The sequence below is a fragment of the Cebus imitator genome, unplaced genomic scaffold, assembly GCF_001604975.1.
Source record: "Cebus imitator isolate Cc_AM_T3 unplaced genomic scaffold, Cebus_imitator-1.0 Scaffold280, whole genome shotgun sequence".
NCBI classification, from domain to species: domain Eukaryota; kingdom Metazoa; phylum Chordata; class Mammalia; order Primates; family Cebidae; genus Cebus; species Cebus imitator.
In genome coordinates this window covers 501,222-514,052 of record NW_016107595.1, presented here as the reverse complement: position 1 = coordinate 514,052, position 12,831 = coordinate 501,222, and the positions used below count along the sequence as shown (strand labels likewise).

The window sequence follows — 12,831 nt, the reverse complement described above, 5'->3', positions numbered from 1 at the left end:
CAGTGAGCTATGATTATACCCACTGTACTCCAGCCTGGGTGACAGAGTGACACCATGTCTCAAAAAAAAAAAAAAAAAAAAAGAAAGATATGAAGACATGCAGTCCCTGTCCTCAAAACACCAGCCCAGGAGTCAACACGCCTTTTCTCTACAGGACTAGGCGGGGCAAGGCATGGTGGTTCACACCTGCAATCCCAACACTTTGGGAGGCTGAGGCAGGAGGATCGCTTGAGCCCAGGTATTTGAGACCAGCCTGGGCAACAAAGTGAGACCCCATCTCTACAAAAAAATTAAAACATTAGCCTGGCAAGGTGGTGTGCACCTGTCCAGCTTTTGGGGACAGTGTGTCAGTTGTGACTACTCAGCTCCACAGTCACAGTGTGAAAGCAGCCATAGACAATGGGTGAAGGAAGGATCATGGGGGCCTTCCAAGAAAGCTTTATAACGACAGACAACAGGCCCGCTGGCCCTTGGTCTGGACAGATTAGCAGCTGATCAAAGTGCACTGCAAGAAGGTGCTGAGAAGTGCGAGTGTGGTGTAAGGGGCGGAAGCCAGCTGGGGAGGAAGCAGGGGACAGACTTCGGGGCAGGGGCAGACCTGAGACATGGCCCCAAAGCATCCTATGTTGTCATTTACAGCAAGTTCATAGACTATGGGTTCTGAAAAATAAAACAAAACAAAACACACAGTGCAGCAAGTCAAAGGCACTGCAGAACCTTAGGGTGGAGGCCGGTGCCTGAATGAGGTGTGTGCCGGGACCCAGGAGTGTGGGGTTGGAGATTCTAGTGCTCCAGCAGGTTTTTGGGTTTAAAAAAAAATTTTTTTCTCTGTGGCTCACTGCAGCCTCTGCCTCCCAGATTCAAGCAATTGTCCTGCCTCAGCCCCCTCGCTGCCATGCCCAGCTAATTTCTGTATATTTAGTAGAGATGGGGTTTCACCACGTTAGCCAGGATGGTCTCGATATCTTGACCTCCTGGGAGACCAAGGCAGTCGGATCACGAGGTCAGGGGTTAGGGACCAGCCTAATATGGTAAAACCCCATTTCTACTAAAAAAATACAAAAATTAGCCAGGCGTGGTGGTGCATGCCTATAGCCCCAGCTACTCGGGAGGCTGAGGCAGGAGAATCACTTGAACTCAGGAGGCGGAGGTTGCAGTGAGCCGAGATCATGCCACAGCACTCCAGCCTTCATGACAGAGTAAGACTCCGTCTCAGAATTTAAAAAAAAAGCAAGTTGAGAGTGTGTGATGTGGCTCAAAATTTCCTGCCTGGGTAATACCCTGTGACCACCACATCGGGGACTCTAAAGGTGGCCTCGCCCTTCCTGCCCAAGGTACTGGCTTTGCACTGGGATTGGGATTACCGTCGAGGCTGTCATCAGCACCTTCTGAAACTGACTCGTCTACAGGCTCAGCCTCACTCCCTCCAGGGGAGGACGCAAGCTTGATGTGCCCCATCTTTAAAGAGACTGATTTCGAAAAGGCGCCTGTGATGGAAAACGACGGCGTGTGGGAGGTGGTGTCATCGGAAACGTGACTCTGCGGGGACTGTGCTCTTGAGCGAGCGCTGTGAAGGGTCCCGTCTGCTGCTAGGGAGGCTGGCAGGCATGATGTCTGAGAAGGCTTTGCACTGGAGAGTTCCACGCTGGGTACAGTAAATGCTCTCTGTTCAGATGGGACCTGATATAAAATACTTGAAATTAACAAACTTATTTTTATTATTATTATTATTTTTTTAAAGATGGGGTTTCACCATGATGGCCAGGCTGGTCTTGAACTCTTGACCTCAGGTGATCCACCCACCTTGGCCTCCCAAAGTGCTAGGATTAAAGGCGTGAGCCACCGCACCAGGCAAAATTAACAAACTTATAACAACTAAATTCTTTTTTTTTTTTTTTTGAGACAGCGTCTCATTCTGTTCCCCATCCTGGAGGGCAGTGGCACAGTCATAGCTCACTGTGGCCTCGACATCCTGGGCTCAAGTAATCCTCCCATCTCAGCCTCCCAAACAGCTGGGACTAGAAGCACACGCCACCACACCTGGCTAATTTTATTATCTTGGTAGGAATGGGTTTTGCCATGTTGCCCAGGCCAGCCTTGAACTCCTGGGCTAAAGCCATCTACCCATCTCAGCCTCCCAAAATGCTGGGATTACAGGTGTGAGCCACCATACCTGGCCCTCCCCTTTTTTTTTTTTTTTGAGACAGAGTCTTGCTCTGTCGCCAGGCTGGAGTGCAGTGGCATGATCTCGGCTCACTGCAACCTCCGCCTGCCGGGTTCAAGCAATTCTCCTGCCTCAGCCTCCTGAATAGCTGGGACTACAGGCGTGTGCCACCACACCCAGCTAATATTTTTATTTTTTTTAGTAGAGACGGGTTTTCACCATGTTGGCCAGGGTGGTCTTGATCTCTTGACCTCGTGATCCGCCCGCCTCGGCATCCCAAAGTTCTAGGATTACAGGCATGAGCCACTGTGCTCAGCTCTGATACCTATGTTCTTATGGTTCAACAGACAGTGGAGTTAGCGGGGAGCATGAGACCAAGACGGCAGGGATCACAGTTTCCTCTTGCTGCATCCCCATTCTATTTCTGAAGGTCAGGGTCCAATATTTAGGTAAGATAATGTTGGGAGTAGAAAATACTCCACAAATAGGACAGGCACGGTGGCTCATGCCTGTAATCCCAGCACTTTGGGAGGCCGAGGTGGGTGGATCGCCTGAGGTCAGGAGTTTGAGACCAGCCTGACCAACATGGAGAAACCCCATATCTACTAAAAATACAAAATCAGCCGGACATGGTAGTGCGTGCCTGTAATCCCAGCTACTCAGGAGGCTAAGGCAGGAGAATCGCTTGAACCCAGGAGGTGGGTGGCAGTGAGCCAAGATCACACCATTGCACTCCAGTCTGAGCAACAAGAATGAAACTCTATCTCAAAAAAAAAAAAAAAAAAAAAGGCTGGATGCGATGGCTCACACCTGTAATCCCAGCACCTTGGGATGCCAAGGTAGGCGAATCATGAGGTCAGGAGTTCAAGACCAGCTTGGCCATTATAGTGAAACCCCATCTCTACTAAAAATACAAAAATTAGCCGGGTGTAGTGGTACACACCTGTAGTCCCATTTACTCAGGAGGCTGAGGCAGAAGAATCACTTGAACCCAGGAGGAGGAGGTTGCAGTGAGCTGAGATCATGCCACTACATTCCAGCCTGGGCGACAGAACAAGACTCCATTTCAAAAACAAAACAAAACAAAGACTCTACAAATAATCAGAAATATCACTTTGCTTTCAAATAGATATTGTTAATTACATATTTTCTTTTTATTATTATTTTTTGAGACGAAATTTCACTTTGTCACTAAGGCTGGAATGCAGTGGCACTATCTTGGCTCACAGCAACCTCAGCCTCCCAAGCTCAAGTGATTCTCCTGCTTAAGCCTCCTGGAGTAGCTGGGACTACAGGCGCGCACCACTCCACCTGACTAATTTTTGTGTTTTTAGTAGAGATGTGATTTCACCATGTTGGCCGGGCTGGTCTCGAACTCCTGACCTGAAGTGATCTTCCTGCCTTGGCCTCCCAAAGTGCTGAGATTAAAGGTATGAGCCACTGCACCTGCATAATTACACATTTTCTAAATTAAGGCCCTTCTAGCCCTATGAGGACTAAGCTATGGTCGCCTGGACCTTCAACAGAATCAGAATGAAAATGGAAATCCTCCCCCATAAAATGTAGCCTTCTGGCTGGGCACTGTAGCTCACATGGTAATCCCAGCACTTTGGGAGGCCCAGTTGGGAGGATCGCTTGAGCTCAGGAGTTCGAAACCAGCCCGGGCAACATAGCAAGACCTTGTCTCTACAAAAATTGTAAACATAAGCTGGGCATGGTGGTGCACAGCTGTAGTACCAACTACTTGGGAGGCTGAGGCAGGAGGTTCACTTGTACCTAGGAGATTGAGGCTGCAGTGAGCTATGATTATACCCACTGTACTCCAGCCTGGGTGACAGAGTGACACCATGTCTCAAAAAAAAAAAAAAAAAAAAAGAAAGATATGAAGACATGCAGTCCCTGTCCTCAAAACACCAGCCCAGGAGTCAACACGCCTTTTCTCTACAGGACTAGGCGGGGCAAGGCATGGTGGTTCACACCTGCAATCCCAACACTTTGGGAGGCTGAGGCAGGAGGATCGCTTGAGCCCAGGTATTTGAGACCAGCCTGGGCAACAAAGTGAGACCCCATCTCTACAAAAAAATTAAAACATTAGCCTGGCAAGGTGGTGTGCACCTGTCCAGCTTTTGGGGACAGTGTGTCAGTTGTGACTACTCAGCTCCACAGTCACAGTGTGAAAGCAGCCATAGACAATGGGTGAAGGAAGGATCATGGGGGCCTTCCAAGAAAGCTTTATAACGACAGACAACAGGCCCGCTGGCCCTTGGTCTGGACAGATTAGCAGCTGATCAAAGTGCACTGCAAGAAGGTGCTGAGAAGTGCGAGTGTGGTGTAAGGGGCGGAAGCCAGCTGGGGAGGAAGCAGGGGACAGACTTCGGGGCAGGGGCAGACCTGAGACATGGCCCCAAAGCATCCTATGTTGTCATTTACAGCAAGTTCATAGACTATGGGTTCTGAAAAATAAAACAAAACAAAACACACAGTGCAGCAAGTCAAAGGCACTGCAGAACCTTAGGGTGGAGGCCGGTGCCTGAATGAGGTGTGTGCCGGGACCCAGGAGTGTGGGGTTGGAGATTCTAGTGCTCCAGCAGGTTTTTGGGTTTAAAAAAAAATTTTTTTCTCTGTGGCTCACTGCAGCCTCTGCCTCCCAGATTCAAGCAATTGTCCTGCCTCAGCCCCCTCGCTGCCATGCCCAGCTAATTTCTGTATATTTAGTAGAGATGGGGTTTCACCACGTTAGCCAGGATGNAGGCTGAGGCAGGAGAATCGCTTGAACCGGGAGGCGGAGGTTGCAGTGAGCTGAGATCACGTCGTTGTACTCCAGCTTGGGCGATGAGAGTAAAACTCTGTCTCAAAAAAAAAAAGAAAGAACGAAAATAAATCTTGAGGCTGGAAATGGCAGCTCACTTCTGTAATCCCAGCACTTTGGGAGGCCGAGGTGGCAGGATCATGAGGTCAGGAGTTCGAGACCAGCCTGAACAACATGATGAAATCCCATCTCTAAAAACAAATAAAAAATAAAATAAAAAACACAACAACAACAACAAAATCCTTCTCTCAAATAAACAAATAGGCCAGGCACAGTAGTTCATGCCTGTAATCCCAGCACTTTGGGAGGCCAAGAAGGCAGGCGGATCAGAGGGTCAGGATTTGAGACAAGTCTGCTCAAGATAGTGAAACCCCAACTCTACTAAAAAAAAAAAAAAAATAGCTGGGCATGGTGGCGCATGCCTATAGTCCCAGCTACTAGGGAGGCTGAGGCAGGAGAATCGCTTGAACCCGGGAGGCGGAGTTTGGGATGAGCCGAGATTACGCCACTGCATTCCAGCCTGGGCAACAGAGACTCTGCCTCAAAAACAATAAATAGATAGACAGATAGATAACTGGGCTGGGTGGTTCATGCCTGTAATCCCAGCACTTTGGGAGGCCGAGGTGGGTGGATCACCTGAGGTCACAGTTCAAGACCAGCCTGACCAACATGGTGAAACCCCGTCTCTACTCAAAATACAAAAAATTAGCCAGGCATGGTGGCAGGTGCCTGTAATCCCAGCTACTCAGGAGGCTAAGGCAGGAGAATTGCTTGAACCTGGGAGGCGGAGGTTGCAGTGAGCTGATTGCACCATTGCACTCCAGCCTGGGCAACAAAAGCGAAGCTCTGTCTCAAAATAAAATAAAATAAACAAATAATTAATAAGCTGGATGTGGTGGCGGGTGCCTATAACCCCATCTACTTGGGAGGCTGAGGCATGAGAATCTTTGGAATCTGGAAGATGGAAGTTGCAGTGAGCCAAGATCATGTCAATGCACTCTAGCCTGAAAGGCAGAGCAAGACTCCATCTCAAAAAAAAAATAAAGTAAAAAATAAAAAACAGGCAGGGCGCCGTGGCTCACGCCTATAATCCCAGCATTTTGGGAGGCCAAAGCAGGCAGATTACAAGATCAGGAGATCGAGACCATCCTGTCTAACACAGTGAAACCCTGTCTCTACTAAAAACACACACACACACACACACACACAAATTAGCCAGGCAAGGTGATACACACCTATAGTCCCAGCTACTCCGGAGGCTAAGGTAGGAGAATTGCTTGAACCTGAGAGGCGGAGGTTGCAGTGAACCAAGATCATACCACTGCACTCCAGCCTGGATGACAAGAATGAAGCTGTCTGAAAAAATAATAAAAATAAATTTTTTTAAAAAACACCTTACCGAAAACAGTTTTATTTCTTCTTCCTCGCTAACTTCAGCGCTGCTGGAGCCTTGATTTGTTTTTTTTTCTCTAGAAGAGTCCATCAAGCTTCCTAGCAATGCTTTCATTTCCTCTTCATCACTGTCTGGAGAATCAAATGTTCTAGCAGGTTCTTTCTTCTGTCTGGAGGTTTGCAAAGTCCTCTCTTTTCCAACAGGTGCTTCGGAGGATACGTTTTCAGCAGGTGGTTGTTTTTTCTTTAGAAACTTACTGACCTTCGCGTTCTGTGCATTATTTTCGGTGACAGGAAGTTCAGGGGCTTGTTTCTGGGAAGTTTTTTCTGTGTTCTGGGACCACAGTTCGACTCTACCCCCGGGGGGAATGTTGTCAGCTCTCTTTGGAAGACTGGCTTCAGTGCCCACTGAGTCAGACTCCGTGCCAGACAAATTCCTCTGCACCTTCCGATTCATGATCCGTGTTTCTAGCTGGGCCAGCTTCATGAGTGCGGCATTAGCTCGGATCCCGGATGCAGTGGTGGGCGGTCTACTTGAGGCAAGCCCGGGTCCACGCCCCAGCACAGCGTTCTCTTTCAGGTGTAAGTGTTTTTCACCTAGAGTTTGGTTTCTTTTTAGAAATCTGCTACGCTCTGGGGCTATTTTGGTAAGATTTCTACTGATCTGGTAGTTTCTGATTTCTTCCATTGTTGCATCTTCTAAGGAAATATCACTGAAGTCACCAGAAACATCACGCGTGGGACAGCTGGCTTTTCTTGCAGAATCCATTCTGCGGGAGAAGAGGAGACAATTTCGAATAAGAGGCTTGTAATCAAAGCTCTTTGGGAGGCCGAGGCAGGTGGATCACCTGAGGTCAGGAGTTCGAGACCAGCCTGATCAACGTGGAGAAACCCCATCTCTACTAAAAATACAAAATCAGCTGGGTGTGGTGATACATGCCTGTAATCCCAGCTCCTTGGAAGGCTGAGGCAGGAGAATCGTTTGAACCCAGGAGGCAGAGGTTGCGGTGAGCAGAGATCACGCCATTGCATTCCAGCCTGGGCAACAAGAGCGAAACTCTGTCTCAAAATAAAAAGATTACCTGCTGTTTGTATTGTGCATTCAATGGCTCCCACGTGGCTAAAGATCACACTGTCTTTTGCAACCCAGCCACAGCCTTCCGTTCAAGCCCAAGGATGACAATAAAAATGGCCAGGCTGGGTGCAGTGGCTCACACCTGTAATCCCAGCACTTTGGGAGGCCAAGGAGGACGAATCAAGAAGCCAAGATATGGAGACCATCCTGGCCAACATGGCAAAACCGCATCTCTAATAAAAATACAAAAATTAGCTAGGCGTGGTGGCATGCACCTGTAGTCCCAGCTACTCAGGAGGCTGAGGCAGGAGAATCACTTGAACCCAGGAGGTGGAGGTTGCAGTAAGCCAAGATCGCGCCACTGCACTCCAGCCTGGTGACAGAGTGAGACTCCGTCTATAAATAAATAAATAGTAACTATTACTCTCATAAGATTCCTATATATTCCGAGTGGGACGTGCAAAAGTGCTCAGTAACATTTAAATGGCAGTAAGGGCTAGGTGCGGTGGCTCACGCTTATAATCCCAGCATTTTGGGAGGCCAAGGCAGGTGGAGCACTTGAGGTCAGGAGTTCGAGACCAGCCTGGCCAACATGGCAAAACCCTGTCTCTACTAAAAAATAACAATAATAAAACAATTAGCTGGGCATGGTGACAGGCACCTACAGTCCCAGCTACTTAGGAGGCTGAAACAGGAGAACTGCTTGACCCAGGAGGTGGAGGCTGCAGTGAGCCAAAATTACACCACTGTAAGCCAACCTGGGCAACAGAGGAAGACTCTGTCTCAAAAAAAAAAAAAAAAAAAAAAGCAGTAATGGCAGTATCTGGACCACTTGCATAATGGGTTACCTTTAGCTGGAAGGACAAGATAATTAAGGTCCCTAGCACGTTGCTTTACACACACACAGTGCCAGGAGAACGTCAACAACTCTCTGTTAATATCTGTAGCCAAGGCTCAGGAGATGGCTCAGCCTGGGTCATTCTATGAGTCAGAAGGAAGACCTGACCATCAGGCCAGATTTTCTGCCATTTAGTTCTTCTAGAAGTTTCCTTGGGTTCCAAATTAAGCCAATGAAAAAATGGTTAAAAAGGCAAATTTGACACTATATTTTACTACAACTAAAATTATATATGTATATTTAAAACACAACAGTTATAATAAACCAGTGGGCAGCCAGGCACTGTGGCTCATGCCAGCATTTTGGGAGGCTGAGGCCGGCAGATCACCCAAAGTCAGGAGTTCAAGACCAGCCTGGCTAATGTGGAGAAACCCCATCTCTACTAAAAATATAAAATTAGCCAGATGTGGTGGCGCATGCCTGTAATCCCAGCTACTCAGGAGGCTGAGGCAGGAGAATCGCTTGAACCCAGGAGGCAGAAGTTGCGGTGAGCCAGGATCGTGCCATTGCATTCCAGCCCGAGCAACAATAGCAAAACTCAAAATAAAATAAAATAAACCAATGGGCAAAAGATGTGAACAGATACTCTGAATACGCAAAAAATACATATAAATAACTAATAAGCAGCCGGGCGTAGTGGCTCACGCCTGTAATCCAAGCACTTTGGAGGCCAAGGTGGGCGAATCACCTGAGGTCGGGAGTTCAAGACCAGCCTGAGCAACATGGTGAAACCCCATCTTAAAAAAAAAACTAATAAGCATATGAAAAGCTGTTCAATGTCACTAGTCATTACAGAGATGCAAATCAAAACCACGAGGAGTGGCTGGGCGTGGTGGCTCACGCCTTAATCCCAGCACTTTGGGAAGCCTAGGTGGGCACATCCCGAGGTCAGGAGTTCGAGACCAGCCTCGCCAACATGGTGAAACCCTGTCTCTACTAAAAATACAAAAATTAGTAGGGCATGGTGGGGCGCATGGCTGTAATCCCAGCTACTCTCGAGGCGAGGTAAAAGAACTGCTTGAACCCAGGAGGCGGAGGTTGCAGTGAGCCAGGATCATACCACTGCACTCTAGCCGGATGACAGAGTGGGACTCCGTCTCAAAAAAAAGAAAGAAAAGAAAAAAAACATGAGGAGCTACTACTTCACATTCCCGAGGGTGACTATAATCAAAAATACACATAACAAGTGTCGCCGAGGAAGTGAAGAGATTGAAGCCCACAGTGGCTCAGGCCTATAATCCCAGTATTTTGGGAGGCCAAGACAGGAGGATCACTTGAGCCCAAGAGTTCAAGACCAGCCTGGGCAACATAGGTAGACCCCATCTCTACAAAAAATTTAAAAATTAGCTGGGTTTGGTGGCACACACATCTAGTCCCAGTTACTCGAGAGGCTGAGGTGGGAGGATTGCTTGAGCCCAGGAGTTTGAGGCTGCAGTGAGCCCTGATTGTGCCACTGCACCCAGCCTGGATGACAGGGCAAGAACCTGTTTCTTTCTTTTTTTTTTTTTTTTTAAGACCAAATCTCACTCTGATGCCCAGGCTGGAGTATAGTAGTCTCAGCTCACTGCAGCCTCTGCTGCCCAAGCCCAAGTGATTCTCCTGCCTCAGCCTCCCAAGTAGCTGGGATTACAGGTACCCGCCACTGTGCCTGGCAAATTTTTGTAGTTTTAGTAGAGACAGGGTTTCACCATCTTGGCCAGGCTGGACTTGAACTCCTGACGTTGTAAACCACCCGCCTCAGCCTCCCAAAGTACTGGTATTACAGGCGTGAGCCACCACGCCTGGCCAACCCTGTTTCAAAAAAAAAAAAAGAGATGTTGTTTGGGAAATTGTAAAATGATACAGTCCCCAGTGTGGAGAACAGTTAGTTCCTCAAAAGGTTAGACACAGAATTACCATATGACCCAGGAATTACACTCCTACATGGCCCAACAGAAATGAACATGTATGTAAATGTTCATAACAGTTTTATTTTGTTTTTTTGAGACAGTTTCTCACACTGTTGCCCAGGCTGCAATGCAGTGGTGCAATCATGGCTCACTACAGCCTCAACTTCCCAGGGTCACGCGATCCTCCCACCTCAGCCTCCTGGGTAGCTGTGACTACAGACACACATCGCCATGCCTGGCTAACTTTTTGCAGACACAAGGTCTCACTGTGTTGCCCAGGCTGTTCTCCACTTCCGCGGTTCTTAGGATCCACCAGCCTCAGCCTCCCAAAGTGCTGGGATTACAGTCCCGGATCACCACACCTGGCCCCATAATACTTACTACTCCTATTAGACTAAAAGGGGAACCAGTGTAAATGTCTATTAATTAGTGAAATGGATTACAAACTACAGTCCATCCATACAGTGGAATACTGTTCAGCAATTTAAAAAAGACAAATACTAATATAACAGCATGCACGAATCTCAAATATGTCATACTAAGGCAAAGCAGCCAGACACTAACTCCGCACACCCTATGATTTCATTTTTAAGAACTGTCCAGAAAAGACAAGCCAATAAACTCAGAAAGCAGATTGGGCCGGCGCAGTGGCTGTAATCCCAACACTTTGGAAGGCTGAGGCTGGCAGATCACCTGGGGTCAGGAGTTGAAGACCAGCCCTGGCAAACACGGTGAAACGCCGTGTCTACTAAAAATACAAAGATTAGCTGAGCATGGTGGTGTGCGCCTGTAATCCCAGCTACTCAGGAGGCTGAGGCAGGAGAATCCTTGAACCCGGGAGACGGAGGTTGCGGTGAGCCCAGATCACGCCACTGCACTCTAGCCTGGGCGGCAGAGTGAGACCTCAAACAAACAAAAAAAAGAAGGCAGATGAGCGGTTCCCTGGAACTGTGGGTGTGAGTGAGGACAGACTGCAAAGGAACGAAGGAATCTCTTTGGGTAATGGAAAGTTTAGTTTTGTTTTTTGTTTGTTTTGTTTTGTTTTGTTTTGAGTAGGGGTCTCGCCCTGCCACCCAGATTGGAGGGCAGTGGCATGATCACAGCTCACTGCAGCCTTGACCTCCTAGACACAAGCAATCCTCCCTCCCGCCTCAACATCCCGAGTAGCTGGGACTATAGGCACGTGCCACTGCACCTGGCAAATTATTTATTTTTATCTTTTTTAGAGATGGGGTCTCGCCATGTTGCCCAGGCTACTCTGAATCTCCTGGCCTCAAGGGATGCTCCCGCCTCTGCCTCTCAAAGTGCTGGGATTCCAGGCACGAGCCACCGCGCCCGGCCTGATGCAGAGTTCTAAAGCTGGATGAGCTGAATGGTGGCGAAGGCTTCACAACTTTGAAGATTTACTAAAAATAACCGAGTCGTCAGCTTAAAAGTGGCGAACACTATGGTATGTAAATGGTAGCTCAATAAAGTTGTTAAAAATCAACAAACCAAAATTTGAAAACCCTGGGGTCCCTCACACCATCCTGCTCTTCTCCCCTGCTATGAAGCGACCCGCACCGGACTCAACAGACCCCAGACAGGGAAACCGCCCGACCAGCTCAGCCGCCCGACCAGCTCAGCCCCAGAGCACGCCCGATTTCCCCGTATCTCGTCTCGCGAGCCAGTGCGCTCAGCCGCGTCACCTCCCCACCAGCCCTGCCGACCTCCTCCCAAGGGTGTCCATTCGCAGAAACCGCCGCCACATTCAGGCCTGAGGGAGCGGTTGCCCTAGGCAACAGAGCCAGAAGGGACTACACCTCCCGGGAAGCACCGCGTCCCGGGGACCAATGGCGCCCCGAATCACAATCGCGGGGCATCATGGGAGTGGTAGTTCCGTGACGGGCCCGACGGGCCCCGCGCCGCAGCGACCTATGAGACCTCAGGTCATAATCGCGAAGCGTGACAGGAATGGTAGTTTCCGGGCTCGCCTGGATAGCCGCAGAGACCGCCGGAAGCGAAGGGGCGGCAACGACAGGAAGCTCAGTGCACGCCGCCATGGCCGTGGCTCGGGTCCCACTCTGGGCCATCTGCATGCTGCGGGTGACGCTGGCTACCGTTTATTTCCAAGAAGAATTTCTAGACGGAGGTGAAGGGGTGACGCCCGTGGTGGCAAGGGTGTAAGCTCCCCTATCTCCGCCCCGCTACGGCTGGCCAGAGTCGCCGCGGGGTCGATGTCAGCGAACCCTTCCCTGGACGCAAATGAACAGTTATCAGCTCTAACCGGTGTTATTTCCCCTCCCGACAGAGCACTGGAGAAACCGATGGGTGCAGTCCACCAATGACTCCCGATTTGGGCATTTTAGAGTCTCGTCGGGGAAGTTTTATGGTCATAAAGAGAAAGATAAAGGTTAGTGTAGAATCAGGACCAAATCGTGCCTAATGTTACATTTCCATAGCAACCTTTCAGGGTAGTTACGGCACAGCCAAAAGCCTTTATTCCCATTTTACACATGAAGACCTTAAGGCAAAGGTGGACTTTAAGGCAAGGCTTCCTTATCTTTTGCTGTTTTCTCTCTCCTTTCTTTCTTTTCTTTTCTTTTTTTTTTTTTTTTTTAAGAC

General features: G+C 48.9%; 2 protein-coding genes across 4 annotated transcripts in view; one reads left to right on the top strand and one right to left on the bottom strand.

Moving 5' to 3' along the window:
• CUNH19orf44 (chromosome unknown C19orf44 homolog) overlaps positions 1-12,086 on the bottom strand; it is a 25,414-nt gene extending 13,328 nt beyond the window's left edge. For 2 of the 3 annotated variants that reach the window (XM_037728738.1, XM_037728739.1), the window contains exons 1-3: positions 11,937-12,086; positions 6,373-7,135; positions 1,365-1,680 (exon numbers count right to left, since the gene is read on the bottom strand). In XM_037728738.1, coding sequence (XP_037584666.1) covers positions 1,365-1,680; positions 6,373-7,135; positions 11,937-11,977 — 1,120 coding nt within the window. In that variant the 5' untranslated portion in view covers positions 11,978-12,086. Of the gene's footprint in view, positions 1-1,364; positions 1,681-6,372; positions 7,138-11,854 lie in introns of all 3 variants that reach the window. The other variant, XM_017501192.2, reaches the window with a different exon arrangement.
• A 68-nt stretch (positions 12,087-12,154) lies between these two features.
• Positions 12,155-12,831, top strand: part of CALR3 (calreticulin 3) — a 14,616-nt gene continuing 13,939 nt past the window's right edge. Inside the window, exons 1-2 of the mRNA XM_017501194.2 lie at positions 12,155-12,358; positions 12,518-12,619. Coding sequence (XP_017356683.1) covers positions 12,181-12,358; positions 12,518-12,619 — 280 coding nt within the window. The 5' untranslated portion in view covers positions 12,155-12,180. The remainder of the gene's footprint in view (positions 12,359-12,517; positions 12,620-12,831) is intronic.